At 35.6% G+C, this 24,566-nt stretch overlaps 2 protein-coding genes across 2 annotated transcripts in view; both read right to left on the bottom strand.

Annotated features, from left to right (window-relative positions):
* The window catches only part of LOC137385978 (plexin-A1-like), a 33,950-nt gene extending 24,236 nt beyond the window's left edge, over positions 1-9,714 (bottom strand). The window contains exons 1-9 of the mRNA XM_068072614.1: positions 8,805-9,714; positions 8,097-8,219; positions 7,724-7,827; positions 5,667-5,793; positions 5,394-5,559; positions 4,842-4,944; positions 3,824-3,941; positions 1,086-1,196; positions 757-858 (exon numbers count right to left, since the gene is read on the bottom strand). Of these exons, the coding sequence (XP_067928715.1) occupies positions 757-858; positions 1,086-1,196; positions 3,824-3,941; positions 4,842-4,944; positions 5,394-5,559; positions 5,667-5,793; positions 7,724-7,827; positions 8,097-8,219; positions 8,805-9,635 (1,785 nt within the window). The 5' untranslated portion in view covers positions 9,636-9,714. The remainder of the gene's footprint in view (positions 1-756; positions 859-1,085; positions 1,197-3,823; positions 3,942-4,841; positions 4,945-5,393; positions 5,560-5,666; positions 5,794-7,723; positions 7,828-8,096; positions 8,220-8,804) is intronic.
* A 294-nt stretch (positions 9,715-10,008) lies between these two features.
* LOC137386014 (piezo-type mechanosensitive ion channel component 1-like) overlaps positions 10,009-24,566 on the bottom strand; it is a 57,715-nt gene continuing 43,157 nt past the window's right edge. Inside the window, exons 28-38 of the mRNA XM_068072660.1 lie at positions 23,577-23,750; positions 22,340-22,508; positions 21,978-22,177; positions 20,965-21,090; positions 19,463-19,615; positions 15,496-15,665; positions 15,024-15,146; positions 14,734-14,843; positions 12,326-12,524; positions 11,730-11,936; positions 10,009-10,304 (exon numbers count right to left, since the gene is read on the bottom strand). Of these exons, the coding sequence (XP_067928761.1) occupies positions 10,262-10,304; positions 11,730-11,936; positions 12,326-12,524; positions 14,734-14,843; positions 15,024-15,146; positions 15,496-15,665; positions 19,463-19,615; positions 20,965-21,090; positions 21,978-22,177; positions 22,340-22,508; positions 23,577-23,750 (1,674 nt within the window). The 3' untranslated portion in view covers positions 10,009-10,261. The remainder of the gene's footprint in view (positions 10,305-11,729; positions 11,937-12,325; positions 12,525-14,733; positions 14,844-15,023; positions 15,147-15,495; positions 15,666-19,462; positions 19,616-20,964; positions 21,091-21,977; positions 22,178-22,339; positions 22,509-23,576; positions 23,751-24,566) is intronic.

Genomic DNA, 24,566 nt, shown 5'->3' with positions numbered 1-24,566 from the left:
AGAAAACATACAAAAAACTGATGCTTAAAAAGTAGTAATAACCTATAGAGCTGTATACTATATACTAGTGATGTATTTGTATATGAGAGACCTAAACGTGATACAATGATGGAAACTTCCGAGCATAATACCAAATGACATCAACCTATAAGGCCTTGTCAAGTTGCAATGAGCAATTTCAGTGATATCACGTTGTTACGATATAACCACAGTGATTTCCCACATGAAAGCTTGTGCCACGCCCAAATAACAAAACCAGCCAGACATTCTTACAGTATATTTTCAATCCTTCACCTAAGAGGTAAAAACTGGGAGACGTAAATCCTGTGCAAAAAACTTTGGTAACCAAGCTACCCTTGAACTGATATGTAAAACAGTATTGTGAAAATATTCCTTCTCTCATGTATGAGAGAGTGCTAGGATAAAAAGCTTTCAGAACAACTTCATGTACTTCTCCAACACTGCGGTCGAAGTATGATGATCATAAATCATTGGCAGTCTATTTCAAAATTTGAGATTAATGATTGGAATGATTATGACAAACACAAAAGAATTATAACTGTGAAACACGGATTCACTTGAATATTTCAATGAGCATGAACTTTAGATCTACTGATATCCTAACTAAACAACATTTTGCCATCACTACTCGTGTGCCTGGCCACGGTGGAGTTTTCTCCAAACAACAAAATTATGACCTAAAATTCTCAGACAATGAACTGTAAAATACTGACTTAGCTATTTAATTTCTCTTACCCGGTAAGCTGAACATTTTATATTGTCACCTTCTCGTGCTGCCACAATATCTGCACGACCTCCTCCAGCAGAAGCTATGCGACAGTAGTATGTCTGATCAGCCTACGGTTATAAAACATTCATGTAATGGAATACCGAGAGAAGCTCAGTAATGTCATATAAATCATGATTTTAATTTCCGCTTATGAAATACATCATCAGAGCCGTTTGTAGTAGTGAATGAAGCTAAACCAGTCTCTGTACTTCTGATATTCTAGCAAATACATAAAGTGTATAGCACATTTGTTTTTTGTTGTTAGAGAGAACAAGAGATATGTTGGATAGCTCACCAGTGTAGGAAGGTTGTTCATGGCCAGTTGCAACTCATATAGCTCATTGACAGGGGCTGTTGGGGACTCAGATGTAATGGCTGGACACGACTCGATGTCTCCATAAGGACTCTGCACAGCAGAAGATTGAACAGAGATCAATATGAGTGATGAGAGATTTTTAACATTCTGAACAGTTTTAAAGATGCGATGAAAGTATGGAATGTGGGTGTATTAATAATGTCTTCATGAACAGGATATCTAGTTACAAAAATGGCGGCAACTGGTATAAAAGTGTTTACATTAGGTCAAACTACTCAAACAAAGGTCAAACAAAAAAGTTGTTTTTTTTGTTTAAAACTTGTCAGACAAATAATTATTGATGATATTATATATGATGATGATTATATATATAATCTATATATCTAATATCTAATCTATATCTAATATATATATATATATATATTGATGATGAATATATATATAATCATATATATGATATAATATAATGTAGAATATGAAGAGCACCAAGCTGTCAGTCAATCACTACAAATTTGTTTCAAGCAGATAGAGATCTGCTGGCTTAAAGGTGTTAACCTCAGCTCTCTCAAGTTATCACCTGATGAAAAACATCAGGCTTGAAACATAGTTGTAGTGAATTGACTAATAGATACTTACTCTTTATATTATACATTATATTATGTCATATATATATAATTAATATACACATTGCATTATATATTATTATATTATCAGTAACAATATCATCAATAATTATGCTATAATTCACTCTGGACATAGTGTATTGAGTGCTTTTTTTTATTATTCTTTATGAAACTAGTATTTCTAACAGTAATAAATATGATATGATAGATATAAATAATAAGTATATATGATAGATAATATAATTACTACTTATATACAGCCATTTTATCTTTCTATATGAATTTATTAACACTAGTTAGTAACTCTGTGGAGGTAATAGATAGATAATTTGCTTCTCGGTTTTTACTATTTTACCGTATAACTGTCTTCATACTGTCTTTATTTTTACCTTTGTTTTTCTGTTAGCAAGTAAATATTATACTTTAACATATTGTACAACGTCTAATGTCATAGAGCAAAGAATTTTACATTTCTAATGGCTAAACAGAGCTTTTAAGAATGACCTCACATTGACATAGACTATCAGATGTTTTAATTACAAAACAAAAGTATATAACTCTACTGAATGCCACGGCTTTCAAAAGTATGTCTTTAACGAAACTATTGTAACGATTTCGCATAAGTACCCCAGTCGTAACGCGGAAGGGATAATCACTAATTTTTTTAAAAATGAACTTCCTTGAAGCCACAAACTTGCCTGCGCAAGTGCAGCTATTACTCCTAGATATAGGCAGTGACGTAAGAGAACTATTTCCTACACTGTATGCGTATACAGTTAACATGCATGGCTTGGCCAACCATAGCAACACATTCTGAACTATTCGCTCAATTAAACATTCAGATGTGGAAAGAAAAGAAAATGTACAAGATGTAATCATTATTATATCTAGAAAAATGATTTCCTTAATATAATTAGTTATGTAAAGCATAAAATCGCTTATACATAAAAAGGCAATTCGAAATGCAATGAACAGTTAAAAGAGCGCATGCTGTTGGTAGCGCTTATTCCCAATTCATGCTAAAGACAAAACTTTGCATGCTGAATGCCTACCGGTGTCATTGTGGTATATTTGCAATGACACCTCAACCAAATAGGGATAATTACATGTACTTTATCAAAAGTTGTTTCGTATGGCCATTTTCTTATAAGTTATTTTGAGTGGCTTTACAAAAGTGTCATCAGATGACAATAACATCTTATAACTTACGTTTTTGAGATGCTACATTGAGCCTACATGGTGCCATATACTTAATCTTATGTTTTTACTGCGCACCCAGACAAGACTAGAATCAACCAATAAAAACTCCTGTATGTCTAAGAGAGCAGAAGCTTAAGTCTAATTGGTAGATAGCAGCCCTTTGATGATAATTGATTATGTCTGTGCTTCTACCAACAGGCTGCTATTTCCAAAGACAATAATTGTACACCGAGTCACCTCCTATTAACACTCCAATCTCTTGTTTCAGAAAGATATTCAGCAATCAAACTTTTATAATGTGATTCATTAGTCACAATATATATATATAGTCACATTATAGTCTTTTGTTTAACCTTTGACCTCTTTCTAAAATACCATAATTAAGTAGGTGTACAAGGTTGAAGTTCTCTTAGTCTAGACCAGAGATTCCTAAATAAGGTTCCATCACACCCTAAGGGTTCAGTGAGTGGGATGAAGGTCAAAACACACAAGTGGTCGCTCAAAGGCAACAGCAGAAGTCACACCGATTTTCAAGGTCATGACTTTATGGAAAGATCTGATTTGCTGCGAGGTCAAGCATGGTATTGGTTTTGTTCTTTGAACACAGTCATTTTAATGCACAGTTCATTTTGTTTACCAGTAAAACATATACCTGTTTTTAATGTGAAAAAATCCTTTCAAATTTTTCAATAAAGAAGGGTTTGGTTGGTGAAAGATCATATAAAACTAGTGGGGTTTAGTATGGCCAACAAGAATGAGATTCACTGATGTAGACTAAAAAAAGGAAGTCATCCATGTTTTTATAGGCCTCTTCTCACAAGTATTGATGATACCACTTAACAACTCGGCTCATTTCAGAAGAGTCACCAACTATTGTGGCTGGTCCGTACCTACCTTTGTGCCGGGTTCATTTGAGTTCGGGCAATCGTTGCTGACAGTCGCTGTTGTAGTACATTTATGATCATTTATGCACCAAGTACAAGAGTCATGTGACCTTACACAGTCTCCGCAACTACAGACAAAAGACATTCCAGTTAGTAAGGATTTGTATCATTTCCTATCCAACTGCACTTTCCGTTAAAGACTTGCGTTTTATAGCGATAGAACTTGAGCAGTAACCACAGAGTTCAAGTGGTTGGAAGTATCTGCGACTTGCAATGAAATGAATAGCTAGCTAACTTTGATAAGACAAAGTGAAGAATTTCTTAACAACATCCTGGACAGTTGTTGATACGTCAATAAAATTGAGCAATGATACAGGAGAGAATTTCTTAAGATAAAAGAATGAGAGAATCCATAAATATACTGTAAGAGCCTTGGAAAAGATTAAGTGTCTCTGAGAAAGCGACTGATTGGCACGCTAACATTAATGTTTAGTGATCCTCTGATGATTATAGATTATTGCTAAAACAATGAATATAGATCACCAAATATGGTGGTATGTTTGTTTTTCTGACAGTATCTGACAAAATCAACAGATTTATCTGACGATATCTGACGATATCTGATGATATATGACGATATCTGACGATATCTGTCGATATCTGACGATATCTGACGATATCTGACAATATTTGACGATATCTGATAATAGCTGATATCTGACGTTATTTGACAATATTTGGCATTTTATTAGATATTTGGTAATATCTGATGATATGTGGCAATATTTGAATACATCAAGATGTATTCTAGAAGCAGCAATTGTAAAAGCACAGCTTTTATCAAGAAAAAGCTAGCCATTTGCTGTCTGGACGTCAAAAGTCTATCAGTTATAATGAGCTAGTGTGTCTGAATTGCCCTTGACACAAGAAAACAAAACAACAAATGGATTAATCAACACTCAGATAAACAATTTGTTGAGTTTATCTACAGAGTTTATCTACAGAGTTTATTTACGGAGCACACTCACTTGGTAATATCGGTGCAGACAACTATTTTGTAGTAAACAAGAAAGGGAAGGTACTTTTCTCCTGTCTCGTAGTAGATAACCAAAGGCAGCTCCAATGAACCTTCTAGAAATAAAGTTCACTTAAAGCAAAACAGCGTAGATAACACTCTCAAAGCTATATTAGCCAGCTCGAACATATTTATAATGGCTGAAAGACCTTCTGTGGCACTGCCACTCTGTTGAGAAAAGTCCTGATTCAAATGATTAACCGTGCGACAGGCACACGTGTATCAGGATTTGGTTAGTAGCACGGCTTACTACTGTTTCCAGCTATCAGTACGAGCTCTATCACAACTTAACATATCAATATGGTAAACAGATTGACAAATATATAAATCATTTACGAGTTAACTGTTGACTGATTCACACAATACCAATGCCATTTTTGCATATCTGATCTGTCAACGTCATGGCTGTAAACTGTAAATACAACCTAGAACATGAAATGTAAGAATGCCTCTTGAACCCATTGTAAAATACCAAACAGATAACAGTTTGTACAAAAAGACAAACCTGGATATGAAGAGAGAGCGCTTTCCGCAGGGGCCCCACACGTTAGCGACTGGTCTCCTATGTTCGTAGCTAATGTTACGCCAGCGGTTCCGAACGTACACTTGTAGGCATTGTTGAAAGTCACAAACTTATCATTTCCCATGTCTTCATTTATGGATATCTGCATCTGGAAGTAGCAATATGGTGGTAGTGGCCAGCGGAAGTAAAAGAGGCGATTCAAGTCGCAACCAGACAAAAATAGACCTTTATAGACCATAGAATACTCCAACTCACTGGCTCGAGATTATGCCTTGAAACTGAGCTTGGGTTTGTAGTTGCATTCCAGCAAATGTTGCTTGAGCTTGGATCAGCTTGTATCCAGATTCCTTGTTCAGCATTACACGCAGCATAATTTGTACAGCTATTGAATAACAACATAACAACCATAGTTTGTACAGCAACAATATATTGTATAACATACATGATTTGTACAATATACTCAACTTGTATGTGTAACTCATAGAGCTTATACACAGATTATGCAATATACATAACTGGTATATAACTGTATGGTGTACAGAGCTGTTATAGCATACAAAGCTTGTTCAATGTGCACCGCTTGTACACCATACAGAGTCAATATAACATACAGAGCTGATACATATTTTGTAGCATATACACTTTATGCCGTATCTCATATATTTCAAAGCCTGTAGTTGAGCTACATACTAATATGGCACGCGCCTACGAGAAAATGAATTTGACTAAAAACTAGTTCATATAAAGTGTTCAGATCTAGGGCTAATGCTTGGTAATGCCATACAATTAAAAAGGTGACTCATATAGAGTTTGTGGATCTAGGGCTAATGATTGGTACTGCAGTGTGACTAATGCTTTTTTAATGTACAGAGGCTGATAAAAGTGCAGACATTTACTGACTGAAACCTCTCACTGTGAATCAAGTTACTTATATCATGCAATGCCATTTTACATAGTTTTCATTCTAAACATGGTCGTGTAACTAAAGATTTTAGCAAAATGTGCTGGAAGACCAACAAAGAAAGTGCATTCAGTTTTAATCAATAACAATTCACAACGACTATATTTTTATGAAGTGAAATTAACATGCAACTTTTCATATCATTTATAACTCACAAACCAGTTGTGGTAATGTCACCTGATTTTTATGTTTGAACGGTGATACAAATTCGAAGATGTTTTGATATTATCAAAATTACTTACTTGAAAGGATGGAAAAAAGTAGAGAAATAAAAGGGAAACACAAATAAAGCTGAGAACAATGAAAAAATAAGCTAAAATGGGGAGAAAAGGAGGTGAGTTAGTTCCCAAGAGTCAATAGCTAAAAAATAAACAAGCGAGGAGAGGTATATACATTTAGCTAGACAACAAATTCAATCCATATTCCTACATTTATTCCTTCTAGACTACTAAAAATTAGTCTGTATATTTCTACTAGACGAATGCCCGGCAATAGAATAATTACCTAAAGAATTTGAGTAACTTACCTACAGAAAGCTAGATCTTTACTAAAATCTTTACTAGAACAATACCTGTGTTTTAGGCCAGCTTAACAATCATTATGGTTAAGGTCAACATGCTAGTTATTAACCCCCAGCAAGCCTTTATGAGTGAGTATTTTAACCAATGTAATGACTATTTGCCTAATGATTCCATTTCATTCAGTGTTGCTCAATGATTAATTTGAGCGACTAGATCTGGAGGTCCTGGGATCAAATCCAGTGCCAAGTGGATTTTTCATTACTAAGTTTTAATTGCTATAGCTCGACACAAGGTTTAACATGAAGACAAACACTGAGATTTATATAATAACTAACTGTGCCACCCGGCGTTGCCAGGGTAATAGAAAAATCTTTGGACAGAAAATTGACTGGTATTTAACATATAACAACATTTGCCATTCTAACTTTCAAACTACATATGAGAAAAGTGTTTCGTCTTATAAACAATGAGAAGTAGTGAGAGTTGCTCGCTATTAGCCAGTTTAATAATGTGAGCGAACAGCTTCTCGTGACGTTATGCTATGACCCGCATCATACGCAAAGCAGTTAGGTGTTTGCCCTCATATAATGACTTATATTGGCAAGCTTGCAATTTGATTTCTGTAGTCTAGTAGGTAAGGCGTCAGACTGGTGAATGGCAAGGTCCGAGATCAAATCTTCTTCAGCATGGAATATTTATTCCAAGATTTTAAGATCTATAGCCGAACAATCCATCCTACAAACCTACATACGACAAACTTTGAGAAATTTATATAATAATTGGTGGCAAACTTTTGTTTTTGGTAAAATAATGTTGAGTGCTTCTGTTACCTGTTCGAATTGACGCACCAACCACATTTGGGGTCTTTAGGAGCTCGACACGAACACAAGTCTCTCTGCAGCTCACACGACTGTTTCACATCCAGCAATATTAACTATGCAAAAATAAAAATGGTACAATAATAAGCAATAGTTACAGATTCTTCGTACAAAGTTTATAATAGTGAGACACTAGCAGTTCTTAAGCATCAGACATTTTGTATTAGGTATGAAACATTGGAGGTTGGTTTGCAAAACGTAAAAGCGTGGAAGCAACTACATTTACTAGCTTAAGATTCAACCAGTACATAAATCTATCATCAACATGCACACATGAAAACAAATTCTTAGCGCACATTTGGCTGACAGCTGTACTATTACATACATGAGTTGTTGTGACTAGCAGCAGCATGTCATTGGCCAATAATATCTCTGAAAAGACATCAGTTATTTCTGGAGTTATGATGAACTCATCAATTTTGTAAGCACCGTCAGCTTGAATGTATACCTGAAACAGCAAATACATGTACTAGTTTGTTAGGATCTACTAGCTAAAATGTACAAAATTTGTTGTATGTATAACTCTTTTTTGGTATTAGTGGTCATCGACAAAATGGTGTTTTTCGTTACATGCCAAAACCAAAACAAAATGACAGAAATCAGGAATTATTGAGTGAGTTGAACAAAAGTGTCTTCAAAGTTAGTTTTCAGTGTTTTTAGTTGACCCATGTCTAGATTCCAATTTATTTAGTGAAGCCAACAATGTTTTGTTGCATCGTTGGTAATTTTTGATCTTACCATAGCAATAAATCAGTTGAAGGATTGAAGTAGTGAACAACATGGAAACACGTTCAATGAATAGAATTACGCAATCGGCGTAAAAAGCGAACTTCTTGGCCTCCATTTTTTATGTCAAAATATGCTTATGACATTTATATCTAGAAAGAGAAGGTAACTCCTCTCTTTATATATGGTAACTCCTATATCTAAACACGCCTATGGTTCAGCATTCAGTTCTGATGAAAGTTCACGAGAACAGTATTTACGACACATCATCTGTGGCTGAATTATATAAATGTTGTGCTATATATACCTTGCTAACTCTACCATCAGACGAGCTGAGGAAAGCGATGTGATCTCCAGACGCTGTCGCGACAGCAAGAGCTGTTGGAGAGTAATCCAAAACCAAAGTGCTTGAACTGGTCACATTTGCTATTCTGTTGGGCAGCTTGCTAATAGCCTGATTGAAACTACATAAAACTGTTTCTTCTCCATTTGATAACAAAACAAATACATTTATTTCGCCATTTGTTATTGTAGATTCAACACTGTGAATCTTTGTTGTTGAAATGAGTTTTCCAGGACATGTGAATGTCATATTATACTTCAGATTGCTACTGCACAGGAATCCATAAAGAGCTGCCTCTCGAGCCACAACTAGCAGACTATAGTCCGGTTCTTCAGTTACCGACAGCAGCTGGTCGGTTACCTTGATATTACTATTACACCAAGGAATAATATTAATGAATGTAACCATGTTTTCCGCAACAAAGAATCGCGCACACTCATATGATGAGCAGACATCTACAGTTGCGATCCCGTTAGACAAACCGCCGCCATTACCTTCAGCAGTCAGACGTAGCTCTCTGCTCGCCGATTTTATTTTATAGCGATTATCAGTAAACCCTGATGGACGAACTAGCTGGGTTCCATTGACAAGTTCATATAATCCGATTGAATAATTGTAGAAGCTGCTATTACCCGTGTGGCTGGCAACGTAAAGCATGACATAGTAGCCTTCAACATAGGCGCTGTGTACATCCGAATAGTGGTTGTTGGCAGCTTGATACGAAAGAACTGATAGCTCAGCGCTGACTGTCGTGCATATGGCAGCAATGACAAAGCTGATGAAAGTTTTACTCATGGTTCTATCAAATATATTCCGCTCTAGAAACTTTATAGCTACTATCGACTCATCTTTCTCTTCATTCCTACTGATACTGAGTCCAAGTATTAATAACAGCAAGTTACACCCTTCAGTAAGCTCACCACGACTGATTCACATAGAGGACTGGCAAGAGCTCTGCATACCGTTCAATCAGTAAACCATGTCGAATAGCCTAGCAACTGCTACAAGACACCAATTAAAAGCAAACAACCATCAATCATGCAGAAGATGTTCGTTTACCAATTATGGTTGGTGATGCTACCAAGCAGTCTATCAGAATCAAGTAGCCCAACACAACGAAAGCGGATTGAACTGCATATCGACTCTTTCAAAGAAACGTGTGACACAATTGAACAGAAACCGCATGTATTAACAAACTAGTTCAACATATTGCATACAAGGTGCACAGGTAGTGTGAAGTGACAAGACATCATAAAATGATAAGAATAGAAAATATAAGAGCAAAAATGCATATTAGAGAACGTGGTTAGTAGAAAACAGATAATATAAAATATTAGTCATTGTTAGAGGTAGTCCTCGGCAAGTGCAGAAGCAGCGGCGAGGCTAACAGATATTAGCATTAGTAAACATGACATTTATCATTATGTCGCCTTCTTCGTCCATTCAATCATTGTCGGAGGTGACCTAAAATAACGAGAGAAAAAGATGGTACATGATGGCCTTGTGAAAAACGGATACAATATCTTCATTTCCTTGTTTTAAACATAATTGCTAGCTTTCTATTGCATTCAGAAAAACCTAGTTTTGAAATATTTGTACAACTACATTCGTTATTACAGCAAATATAAACTGGTTTAGCAATTCCATTACCAAAGGTAAGGAAAAAGACCTTCAAGAGTTTGTTCGCCTCAAAAATTAATTTGCATAATTACACAATTAAATAATTAAAAAGAATAATATAAGCTAGTTGCACTTATGAAAAGAGATACATGTACAACATTTAGACTTGATCCAAATGCCTGGCTACACACGCTGACGAAATGCATCGCTTGTGTAGGAAACATGTCGATGCGTCATTTGGAAATGAACATGTTGGCCGATGTAGGTAGAACTAGAACCGGCACATCTGTCATTGACAATAGTAAATTATTATAGCAATCTTGATTTAATTTTATTAATTTCCAACACATGCTAGTCGCATCCAAGACTCACTTTCAACCCACAACGACAGCAGGGCTTCACACTGCTACAACTGTTTATATATGGACAAAGATATTCTCACTTACAACACGCACATGAAAGATGCTAGCATAAATCACAATTGTTTATGAATCATTTTAGATAACCATTTTGTCTACGATCAAACATGTCAGAACCTTTTTTTTCTATAGTTTAATTTATGAATTTGATGCATTTTTGTACTTGTTTTTTATAGTTTATGTGTAGGTTTTTTAGCTGCACAAACTCTATCGATATCATAAACCATTAATGATCCATATTATTATATCTTGAAAATACAGTCGACCCCCATTTCTTCAGACTTCACTTCCCCAAACTTTCAACTGTCCGGACAATATCTGGGGTTCGGACGTTTGTCTTATGCGGCAGTGTTTGTCCGAAGAATAACAACTTTGACCAATAAGTGGCTCTCAGATGACGCGCTTGCGTGAATCGCACTGTAATTTTCATTCTATATTGTTACTGTTATTAATAATATACTGTATCCTATTACAGTTATAACCAGATTTTACTCTCTCATCTATACTGCATTATGCATATTGCACTGTAATGCAGCCTATGAGTATGGGTGAGAGATATGATACGCTGTTTAATGTACAGTAATGTATTGTACAATACTCAATTTACAATGTCCGGACTTTTCCAATGTCCGGGCATGGCCCAGTCTGTACTAGTATGAACAAACCAAGGTCGACTGTAATTCCAACCAGCAAAGATTTTATGGCTTTCACGCAACAGGCCACTTGATGAATCTATTTTTCAATACGACCTACCACATATGTGCGGTGGTGTGTATGGTGGCGTGGGTGTATGGGTCCAGGCCTTGACCCACGCATACACAGCAACAAAAAAACCGCTATGCCTACTCACCTATATAAGTACACAAGTTTAGCGTAGAGCTCCTCTTCCAGGTCTAGCTCTCCATTTTCACGCACAAAGTATAAGTCTTTACAGATCTTCATAATCTTGTCTACATTCGGCAAGTCATTAAACATGATGACATAGGAACCACCACTTGTTAGTGTTCGAATAAATTGGCCAACCACAAACACCAACCCGATGTAGAGTCCAATAATTCTACAAAAGAACACAATGAAAATGACCGGAAATAAAAATAAATAGTATAAATAAAAATGACTACTTATGGAAGATACACACGTGCAATATAGCGGCTCTTCACAAATATATCCGTTCATGTTTTCAATGCTATTTTTTAATTTTTATAAGGTGAGATGTTCCCTCATAACCCTTATGCAAATGAAGCTTCTATGAGATGATACCGGCTAGAGCAAACAACATCTCTAAACCCATTGGATAGAGAGTATGTTAACTCTATGTAAAATTATATAGTAAAGAACTACTTGGCACAAAATACGCATGAAGATGAAACTTTGCTGTAAAATTTTTTTTTATAAAAAATTGGACAGAGAATCCTAATGATGAAGCAAAGCCAAGCGTCTGCTCACCCTGATCCCGTTATCAAGCTCACAGCATCGGGAGCAATCCTCTCACTAAATGTCACATAAAAAAGATGAGGATAATCATGAATGTCTCCATCTTTTTGTGGAATGAACTGCTGGGTGTAATTTCCTCGCTCTTCAACTTCCCAATACGCAAACTCATCCTTCTTTAGATTCAATGCCAGCCCATGATACGGCAACAAATCTACAAATTTAATGATAGTAGCCATTACTTGTACCAATATAAACATGTGCAAATTTATATATATCTAGACTAACTGAATGTCCAGCATTGCACTAGTGATAAATATTTTTGAGTAACTTATCAATTTGTATAAATTCATGAATTGTATAAAATTGAGTAACTAAAATAGTCTAAATCTTTACTATAACAAGAGTCGTGTCCTTCAATCTGGGTGTTAAGAAACAAGATCGACCATGAATTGAATCCGTATATTCGGATGCATAGATGTTGAGCCAAATGCACAACCACTAAACCATGCAGCCGCCTTGCCATGGCTTGGAATAATTGTGCTTATAATTGTTACACATCATGATCTCTCATGGCGCATCGGACTGCAAGCGTTGCTTTTGGGAGAAGTCTGAGCATGTAATTTTCTTCTAGTAGTTCAAGTGTGTTTCTAATAGATGTGTAGTTGTTGTAGTTAGCTTCTAATTGTTCAAGCGCTGCAGCGTGCGTATTTTAACCAATCGCTATAAACTGGACATACGAATGAGGACAGGCACTTAGATTTATATATATAGGCTAGTTGAATGCCTGGCGTTGCCTGGGTAATAAAAAAGTCTTTGGACAGAAAACTTATTTTTATTTAACATATAAAACATTTACCGTATTAATTTTTCAACTTCATATCATGAGAAAAGTGTTTTGTGCAGTTCAAATGAGAAAACAAAGTAAAAACCATGAATATGTTGAATTACAATAACAGTGATTACATAGCAGTGTGTGTATAAAAAGGTTACTATTGTACCGAAGCTATCCAACCAAGCTATCCAAGATTGTATCCAACCTTTAAATACGACGATACTGGTACCTCTCGAAACGGGTACCTTTCGAAATGGGTACCTCTCGAAATGGGTACCTCTCGAAACTGGTACCTCTCGAAACTGGTACCTCTCGATACTGGTACCTCTCGAAACTGGTACCTCTCGAAACTGGTACCTCTCGAAACTGGTACCTCTTGAAACTGATATCTCTGGAAACTGGTACCTCTGGAAACTGGTACCTCTGGAAACTGGTACCTCTCGCAACTGGTACCTCTCGATACTGGTACCTCTCGATACTGGTACCTCTCGCAACTGGTACCTCTCGCAACTGGTACCTCTCGCAACTGGTACCTCTCGCAACTGGTACCTCTCGCAACTGGTACCTCTCGATACTGGTACCTCTCGATACTGGTACCTCTCGATACTGGTACCTCTCGAAACTGGTACCTATCGAAACTGGTACCTCTCGAAACTGGTACCTCTCGATACTGGTACCTCTCGATACTGGTACCTCTCGATACTGATGCAAATGTAAAAATGAGATATCAAACTGTTTTTGTCGAATGCTTTGTCTGACCAAACGAAAAGAGAATGTAGATGCAATGTACTTGAGATAATCCAACAATCCAGGTGTAAAAGGTTATGAATTTAATAGTTCTTAGCAATTGCCACAAAAAAGAACCGGAAGTTGAAGCTGGTAATGGGCTATTTGAAACTGAAACACCACATTGGAAAATTACCAATTATAAAAAATAGGTAATGAATTTTGAAATGGCTTTTAAAGAACAAAACAAACGCAAAAGGTAATAGTAATTAATAATAATACAAAATTGCATCTCCATTTAGCGATACCGTAGATAAAATAGCTAAAAATGATAACGGCTTAACCTTGTGGTTAGGTACGCGTGTATGCCTCGTATGTGCAAACTTGCAGTAGCAATCTTCATGAGTTCAAATCCGGTACGAAATGCATTTTTCCTTCTTAAAACTTTATCGCTGTAACTGGACAGAGAACAGACTGAGATATATATATATAAAGAATGAATCAAGCATAATCATAAATTACTAAATGTCAACTACTAAAGGTCATCTCTACAAGTAAACTTCGATTCATGAAATAATACTTTAAAAAAAAAGTAAAGCTATCAGAAAATGACACAAATATAAACACATCTACTTGGAATAAAATTGCAGTTCCAATTTCATGAATAGACAAAAGAAAATTTTTAACTTTTAAATTATGAATATGACATATTTTATTTGTTTTAATCACAGTCAATATAGAGTATATTTCTGCCCTTAAAATGGTTTATAAAGGTGAAGTCAACACCACAATAAGCCCCCTGACTAGCATGTCTTTATCTAGCAACTATCACTACCAAGCATGCCGTATAATGAAAACATACTGTTTCCGAAGTCTGTATCAGTGCATGGGTTGCAGTGGAGGTCTTTTGCAACTTCAGGCAAACCACTGGCAGGTAAAACTAAATAGCGAGGCAAGAATGCGGTGAAGTTTCTGCAAAAAATATAGCAGCATGCATATTAATTTTAAATTTAAAATTCCTCGCTGAATTACAGGAGTTTAACGTATAAATGAAAAACCAACCTGTCCGAACAGCCTACTTATGTCAACACCTAAAACCGATGGCAGGAGCATTCATAATGACCACTAGGAGGTCTTGAGACTGATACTTACATTTGAGGACCATTTCCATCTGATATTTGTTTGTAGAGGTCATTGCGAGCTGTTGAGCCAGCGGTAAGATTGTAAAAGTACTGAGTAGAGATAATTCCAGCTGTTAGACCTTCTTGTGGTTGCCTAGGTAAATAAAAAGGCCATGACCTCATGTAAATTTTTAGCCCGTCACAAATGATGGTGATGCCCAAGACAAATACACGCTTGTTAAAGACAAAACATAGATGGTGTAAACTCAGGAAGGCTACATAGAATATCCAAATCGTATGTAGAATGCAACGAAGCGCCCACCATGTTATAAATCTGAGACAAATTAGATGGCCATAAGATTTGTGATAAGACTGGTATGGTTAGAAGAGTGAATGATGCCTAGAAATGTCTATGAATACATTGTGTGCGAAACATAACGCTTGCAATATGGCTATGATGTCTGTGAGATGGTAGAAGTGATGCGGATAAATCATGAACTTACCTGGTGAACTGCAGAGATACTGTCAAGGAAATGTCCGCAGTGCCATTCAACTGACGAATTAAGTCCTGCTTACTCGGAGTTGTAATACCCCATATTGCTGTTGATTCTCCATTCAGCATGATGGTGTTTATATCTGTTGCCTCGTATATGTTGAGAAAAGCGGAGGCACTCTAAATTATAACAGTTAAAAGTGCAGCGAACATAAGCTACCTATGTTAAATCTTACTAACCATAAGTGTTTGCTCACTGGTTGAGCTATAACAATTCTAACCAAAAGTTACACTAAGTTGGTTTATGCTTCTGAAAAATGCAATAGAACCGATGTTATGTTTGCTAGAATCTAGACAGTCTAGTGTACCGTGAGCGATAGAGAGAATAAGTATATAAACAATCTAAAATCTAGTTTACCCAATGTCGTGGGTTCAATCCCCGTATGATGCAATGTTTTTCTCAACCTCCAAGCGTGGCTTCAGACAGACAGGCACGGTTCTCATCATAATAAAGATCTTAAAAGTACGTTGGACTGATATTACAGAAAGTGACCACAATCCCAACTTGATTCGTGAGCGTAACAATCTGATCCGTATGCGAACAAAGTAGACAAAAAAAAGGATTACAATAAAATAATGCAGCTCAATTTATATAAGAATTTCAATACACCTGCTAACTATAGCAGGTATCGAGTTTCTTAGGATAGACATAAAATATCTGTCATCATTTGGTACAAATCCCCAAAGAAATTTTCCATGCAATCTCAGTTTCAAATAAGCTATGAAAAAATTAGACATAAATCACACTGACACCAGTTGTGAGAGCTAGTTGACAGCAATCAGGGCTAAATATATATTAGCCTATAATAGATAACAGATATAATAATAGATAACAGATATTAAATATTTTTCAGCGGTAACACATTTCTGTTTTACAAAATGCATTAGTGTTATTGTGTTAGCTCTTTGTTTGTACTTAAATTCTCTAATAATATGGTTTCAATAAGAAATGGATTTGGTGAATACAAATTAGTTACTGTCAATGACTATAATGCAATGAATTTGATAGGTTTAGTCTGGTCTACGTAAGTCATAAGAATGCCCACTTCATAATTTTTCAGAAACGTTTGACAGCAAAGGTTGTACTTTGAAACATAATTTAAGTATACCAGAACTACAATAAAACCTTGACGTATGAGAGTGAGTTGTACATGAGTGAGTTGTACATGAGTGAGTTGTACATGAGTGAGTTGTACATGAGTGAGTTGTACATGAGTGAGTTGTACATGAGTGAGTTGTACATGAGTGAGTTGTACATGAGTGAGTTGTACATGAGTGAGTTGTACATGAGTGAGTTGTACATGAGTGAGTTGTACATGAGTGAGTTGTACATGAGTGAGTTGTACATGAGTGAGTTGTACATGAGTGAGTTGTACATGAGTGAGTTGTACATGAGTGAGTTGTACATGAGTGAGTTGTACATGAGTGAGTTGTACATGAGTGAGTTGTACATGAGTGAGTTGTACATGAGTGAGTTGCTTCGTATATTAAAACCATTCGAGGCTAGAGCAAACATTTTTCAACTTGTCCGACAGCGCAAAAACTTAATGATAAACACTATAAAATATACCATTATAAAAAATGCGTTATAAATACATGTAAAAGTAAAAACCTAAACGTAAAAACAAATTACACATAAAAAACTAAGTAAAGCAAGAATCAATAAAAATACTTTTATTGTCACTTTCCCTTTATGTTGAAGACTGGTGACGACAGGTGTACAGTGCATCCTCAGGATACGATTACCCGGATATAGAATTTTTTCACCTTACGAAGTGGAACATGATAATCTTTTCACCTCACTGTACGAGTCTTATTTCACCATACGAATGCAACAAGGTTTTTGCCAGAGTTCAAATTTGGCAGTCTGGCGTGCTTATTACGTACGTCAAAATAACAAAGGCGCTGAAAACATTTTCACCATGCCTGGAAGAAACACGATGACTGATTTCTCTCAAATCATCTATATTCTCAAGTCAATATTCCCCTTTAAAACCAATAGCACAGTTGGAGTTGCGATCCCTTCCAACAGAAGGTCAGTGGTCAGACAACTTATCTTAATCTGCTAACTAACATCTACCGGTACTTCATTACAAAAGTTGTATCGTTCGGCTTTCTTGCCGAATTAGGTTGAAAAATGTTTTAATGAGATCGGCTAAAATTATATTGAAAACGAAGCCAGAAACTAATGGGTAATAAATTTAAGTAATAAAAAGTTGAAATTCAGTAAATAATTAAAAATACATACTAAAACTTAGCTTTATGTATGTGTTTAGTAAGCTAAACTTATTTGAAGTGAATTCAAAGTTTATTATGCTATACGTATGTCTGTCTTGAAGGTAAGACCTCTCTCCGGTACGTACTGCACATTGCAACATTACATTTCAATGCAGATCATAACTAATCAATAAACTAAATATACTAAAGTTACTGAAGGTAACTATAATTACTAAGGTTACCATACTATTTTGTTACTAATTTTTAATAATTTTGATGATTTTTACTAGGGGGATGTTTGCATTATATAATTACTATGGTTTCTATAGCCTCCATATAATTTTTTCGCCATACGATGCCAACCCTGGAACGGATTAAAATCGTATTCTGAGAGTGACCTGTAGTCTTGCCAATGTAGGAGAGATGGTGCGTAGCTAGAAGTAGTAATAGAGATATGAGGCTAGTCCAACTAAGGCCGTGGACTTTAAAGATAATCGAAAGATATTTATTTACATTTTACATTACTTTAATTTTAAGAGACACATTATTGACAATCTAATTGCCTTCGTCCTTTTCTGATCACTGCCACACAAATTCATGATTGTACAATTAAAGTAAATTAAAAAATTTTTGCTTTCATAATAAATACTTTATATATTTTTTTGCAATGGCCACAATGCACCACATCACTTTCACTATTTTTTACTCTTTATTTGTATCACTTACTTTCGGCATAACTAGGATAACTAATAGATAGCTTCATAGACTCCTTAAAGAAATGCTTGATCAAGTCTTTCTAACATTTTTTTGTTTTAATTCTACAAAATCCATTGCTCTGCATCTTTATTGCCAATCACTATCACTCGTACTAATATTCTCGGGATCTACTTGATATACAACAGAAAAAGCTAAATAGCACCAAACAATGTGAAGGAGAACTGTATGCATATGCACTGGTTCACACAAGTGCAAGATTTCAAAAATTTTTGGATGTTGTATGTTGGAAATTACTTCATATGTTAAGACAAATATATGCTCAAATTTTCTGACATACATCAAAGGATTAACATTCTGAGGTGATCGTAAATTAAGGTCTGGCTGCATGTGCCAGTTTTCCATCATTGGCTTAACATTGGCCTATCAATTGTTTACAGAGACGCTGCAGCGTTTTCAACTAATTTTGTAATATTTGTAAGCCTAACAGACCCAATCAAAAGGCACATTAAAGTATTCAGATATACAGAAAAAAATCTTTGAACTCATCTTTTACACAAATATTACATTTAGTCCATTTTTAAAACTTTGAAAGTAGATAACGAACAGTTAAAATTTCGCTATTAATTTAGATCTGGACACAAAAAACCTAAGGTAAAATCAAATGTTTTAAATAAATTTAGGTGGTTTAAGTTTGTGTTGGCTACAGGCTATAAAATTTACAAAAATCGCCTTTAAATCTAAAAGTTTCATAATCATAAAAACATTTTATATTTGACTAGCACTTGATATATGATGACTCCAATTTATTACAAAAAGTAAAACTACTTACTACAAAATGTGAATCTTATAAATTTTATTGAGAAAGCTAACCACCTAAGCACATACAAATGCTATAGAGATATATTATCAGAATATATTTTCTACATCCCGAATATAGCATCATAGGTTATAAGAGAAAAATTTGACAGCGTTTAATAACATACTGCACTTTTATCCATGTGTGCTTTGAAGGCCTCTACTTGTTCGGGAGTCACACTAGAAATGGCACCTGTCTGTGTCCTGACAAAGAACAAATCCTGGAAGCCTCCAATAGAAACTCGCATCTCACACTGCACTGGAGGGTTTGGGTTGTAAATCTTCAAAAGCAGAGAAGAAACTGAAATACTGCTCTCCTACCAGTTTAAATCCATTAGCAAATCCAAACATCATAGCGTGGAAATATTCAAAGTTTTCAAAAATTTGACCGTGCAAGAGTGATAGCAATAAAACAGCAACAATGATGTTAATCACTAATCGTGCTATTTCACAGCAAGACAAGGTTGTGATTGGGTAAATGTTAGAAGCGGGTTTGTGGATAGACCAACTGAAATATTTCACATGTACTGTTTGAAGCACGAATCAATTCTGTGCAGGCAATTTTCTCATGCAAACATGATGTTATATTATATTCAATGGGCTCTTCCAATGAGGAGTAATAGTGAATAGCAATCAAAGTAGAAACTCAATACAGTCATGCCTCGACATACAAGTGTCCCAACATATGAGTGTCCCGACATACGAGTGTCCTGACATACGAGTGTCCCGACATACGAGTGCCTCGACATACGAGTGCCTCAACATACAAGTGTCCCAACATATGAGTGTCCCGACATACGAGTGTCCCAAAATACAAGAAATTTGAGATACAAGAAAAAATCCGAGCAAAGTTTTGCCTTGAGATGCGAGCTGGTTCTTGATGCAGCAGCTATGTAACCGAATATGTGAGAGGCTGCTTACGAGAACAGTATCACTCGGTATTTCTCTTCAGATCAGTTTGAAAGTTTTAAAAAGGCCGGCTAAAAGTGATTGCGGGGCACAAAGAGCCAAGCTGGAATAAGTTAATAAAAAGAAAACAAAATTAGAATCGAGTTTAGCGTAAAATTAAAAATTATTTTCAAGTGTGTGCTCAGTAAACTAAACTAATTTAAATTAAATTTAATGTTGACATTATGTTAGGTAGCCTCACAAAAGTGTAGCATACCAAATGTGTTGCCGCCAAGTCTCTCACACACCACCATTAGCTGCTACTGTCTGTTTCCAATGTAAGAACTCCATCCATTACTGGACATAATGTTACGTTGTATTGCAGATCATACCTACTAGAAAGGCACTGGTTGTTTTGTAAGCATAGACAGTGAATTTTATTGTTATAATTTGTTCTAATGGAAAAACGTGTTTTTAATTGTTATAAAACACGGTTTTTATGGTTTTTAAGAGGGTCGCGATGGATTAATTGGTGTTTAGCTATTTTACATAGGAACATAGGAGATGCAAGAGAATTGACATACCAGCTCTTTCTGGAATGCACTACGCTTAGATGTCGAGGCATGGCTGTAAGTGTAATTTACAAGAAAACAAGTTATTTAGAAAAAATTAATCCAGAAACAAACTAGCAAGAATAAAAAGAAGTAGAGTTTTAGCATTGAAGGTTGACTAATAGGATTACCGTGTTTGCAAATGAAAATATGACGAGAGGAAACCAGACAACCAGTATGAGCGAAGTGAGCACAAATCCTCCAAATCCATACTTCATCAAACGCCCTTTGTTGGTAGCCCTTTTTGTCGGATGTTGCTGTAGAAAACATGGATTGTTTTTTTACAGCAGGAAAAACTATCAGCATCTGATAAGTGACTTCTTCAATTTCGCAAAAAATTAACTATTATCGATAGCCTAATATCTCAAACTTCATTCACTGAAATGTAGACTACCGGCATCGCTTAAACATTAGGTAGTTGACTGTATACAACTTCATGTGTGCGTGTCCAAACAACAATGAGTGACAATGCACAGCACTTTCTGCTGAACAATTAAATTAAGGCCCATTATCACATAGCATCATAATATCTCAAGTTCACTAAACTTAATGATGATGAATAAAAATAGAAGCAAGCTGCTCCACTTTGCGTACAGATAGTCTGATATGATGTGGAATTATGGCTAACCAAAACAATCAATCCTCTCAACTTGAATTAAACACAAAATAACACTTGGTAAGCCTTTGAAAGGCTTTAACAACGGCATCGTTTACAAAACTATCAACAATATTATAACTAGGTATTCGCAAACAAACTTAGTTACAAACTAATTCAATTGCAAAAAATCAATAAAACAAAAATTTTTAAAAACTAGAGAAAACCCATTGAAAGTACTGAAGCTAACAAATCACAAGTAGCTAGCAGTTAATTATAATAACTGGTACACATTCAATTACTAGTAACAACCTAATAACTGATACACACATTTTAATAGTGAAATATTTTTTTAATAGTTTTGTAAGTATAGATGTATAATACAGACAAAGTGAATAATGCAAACTATAAACAAATAATACGAACACTAAAATTTGTTCTAAAAATCTTTTAAAAGTAAGTCATCAATGCATAAACTAATTCAAGTATCTAAGCACACTACAACTTTATAAACTTCTAACCGTATTTCATATCGCTTACTATACTTACAGCTTCAGTGCTCCTGAAGCACTTTAAAATAAATATATTAGAGAAGATATCTTCCATGACAAACCAGGTAGACAAACTCATCGAGCTTGCAGTCCACATCCAGTCCATGACACAGCGCAGCTCAAGTAGGAAAGGACAGAGTATGAAGCCATAATATAGCACTAAGTTCACGTACGTGTACTTCGTAGTGAGAAAGTTACCTAAAACGTAACACAAAATGTAGCAAAAGCGAACTTGAGCCGCTGAATTAACGAAACACATAATTGTGGGAACAATTATTAATTTTCGAAAAATACTATTTCCAAATTGAATCCTAACAGATAAATTAGTAACTAACAAAGTAGTATGGAGAAAAGAAGTACCTAGAACTCCGCTCGGATATCCAGACTTTATCTGCCAGGCAGAGAAGCCAAAGTAGAGACACTTGATGAAGTAAAATATCTGTACGACTGTATTCTGGTTGAAAGGGATACCGTTGAGAGCGGGAAGGATGAAACCAACATAGACGTGTACGAGCACGATAAGACATACCTGTACGAGAAACAAAATCAATAAGTGTGAGACTCTAGTGATAATGCGCAGCACTTCCTGCTGAGCAAGTAAATTAACCATCGGACTCTACAATGAGCAGAACTTTTTAAAAATAGTTTTTCATATACGTCCAAGTATTAGACCTAGTTCACAAGGGAGTGTAATACAATTATTAATAATACAATTGAAGTAATACAGTTATTACTTATTTTGATTGCGTTAATTTGAAAGTCATGAGAAAAAACCGCGGTATTCTACAGTTTGAGACGAGCCATAGCAATAGCGTCTCCAAACGTTAGTACATCGTCTGCTCCTCCTGAAGAGCATTCTAATCACCCATCTAAACATTTTGAAATCTTCAAATCTGGTTGTAAACCACTTTGTAGACGAATCTGAAAACAATGAGTTGGATTTAGACCTTAGTGGCTTTATAGATGAATCTGAAGACAATGGGTTGGATTTAGACCTTAGTGGCTTTATAGATGAATCTGAAGACAATGGGTTGGATTTAGACCATAGTGGCTTTATAGATGAATCTGAAGACAATGGGTTGGATTTAGACCATAGTGGCTTTAAATCAGAGTCTAGTTTTGATTCTGATAATCGGTCCTCTAAGGCGAACTCATCACTCAAACCATGTTAACAACAATGAAAGAAGGCTTCATTTATATTGATGTATTCCAGTCATTATTAGTATCATTTTGTAGAAAATTTTCAACTGATTAATTTTTATTGTGGGTTCATAAAGACCATACAAACCGTTTTTGAGTTATGACTAAAATAGTGAATGTTGAACATAATGATGATTTGTTCGAATTTATTGACTCACGAGGCAAAACTCTATAGATTCGCCCACTAAGGGTGAAGACGCTCTATCATAGCATCATAAAGATTAGACTACTGACTACTACTGATCTGCATGATGGGTTGAGATGCGGCACAACCACAATCAACTACATACACACCTGAGCACCTGATTGAAGTAAACAACGTTATACTAGTTTACGGATTGCAGACTAGCAATCCGTCTCTTTTTAGTAAAATCTCTAGGAGTGTTAATGACATTACCGTGTATATGAGTTTCCCAAAGACAGCTTTCTGCAGATAGAGAGCCCTGTCGATGACAATGAAAAGGAACTGGACCAGCAACAGCACAAGAAAATCAATGGGGATGGTATTGCTTGACAAATAGTCTGTCACGGATGCCCCAGCATTAGATCCAAATGAATTATAGCAGAATATCTGTAAAGAGATGAAAAACAGTTATTTTTCTCACACCAAAGCTATTGCCACATGCTGTTCCAACTATAACACCAACTAAAAATGCTGCATGTGTCAGTCTGAATATTTTCAAAAACAATACAGAATGAAATATAAAGTGATGGCAAAGATTCGTTTACAATAGGAGTAGGTAGCAACTTGGGCAATTCTACTATCCAGTTCTCGTTCCAGTTCCAGGATCTCGTTGCAATTCCACCAGAATTCTAGATGCTCATACAATACCCGATAAAACACCACCATTTAATTAAATAGTACAATTCAACATGTCCGACCTTTCACCTGTACTCAAATAGATGAGGTTTAACCATTGTATGCGCTAGAGATTTTTACATCTAAAAGCATTTCGCTTCCTAATTACCTCAAACTCAATAACTTGGACAACCCTAAAATACTTTTAATGTGCTTTATTACACCAGGCAGTTTATTGGAGAAAACCAGAGAGGTTGAGCATGAATCTTGCAGATAACCTGCTATACAGCCTATCTGATATACTGCTAACTGAGCATAGCAGTTTATCTGCAGCTCTGACTGCTATTCTCTGACTTACTGTTCAGGTTGAATCCATTTTCAATTAAATTTCTAACTCAACTAAGGTATGTGACTGATATTGGATATTCTAAACATGAAGCAATTAAATATATGTTTCTTGATGAGTTACTAATCTGTTGAGGCAAAATTAAGTTTAGCTCATGATCTATAGTGACAATCAGACAATTACTTGTGCTTTCTGATTCCCTCTCCAGCAGGCATTAAAATGTTTGTCATTGTCGCGGGTTA

Source organism: Watersipora subatra, chromosome 1, assembly GCF_963576615.1.
Source record: "Watersipora subatra chromosome 1, tzWatSuba1.1, whole genome shotgun sequence".
NCBI classification, from domain to species: domain Eukaryota; kingdom Metazoa; phylum Bryozoa; class Gymnolaemata; order Cheilostomatida; family Watersiporidae; genus Watersipora; species Watersipora subatra.
This window is presented reverse-complemented; position numbering and strand designations above follow the sequence as displayed.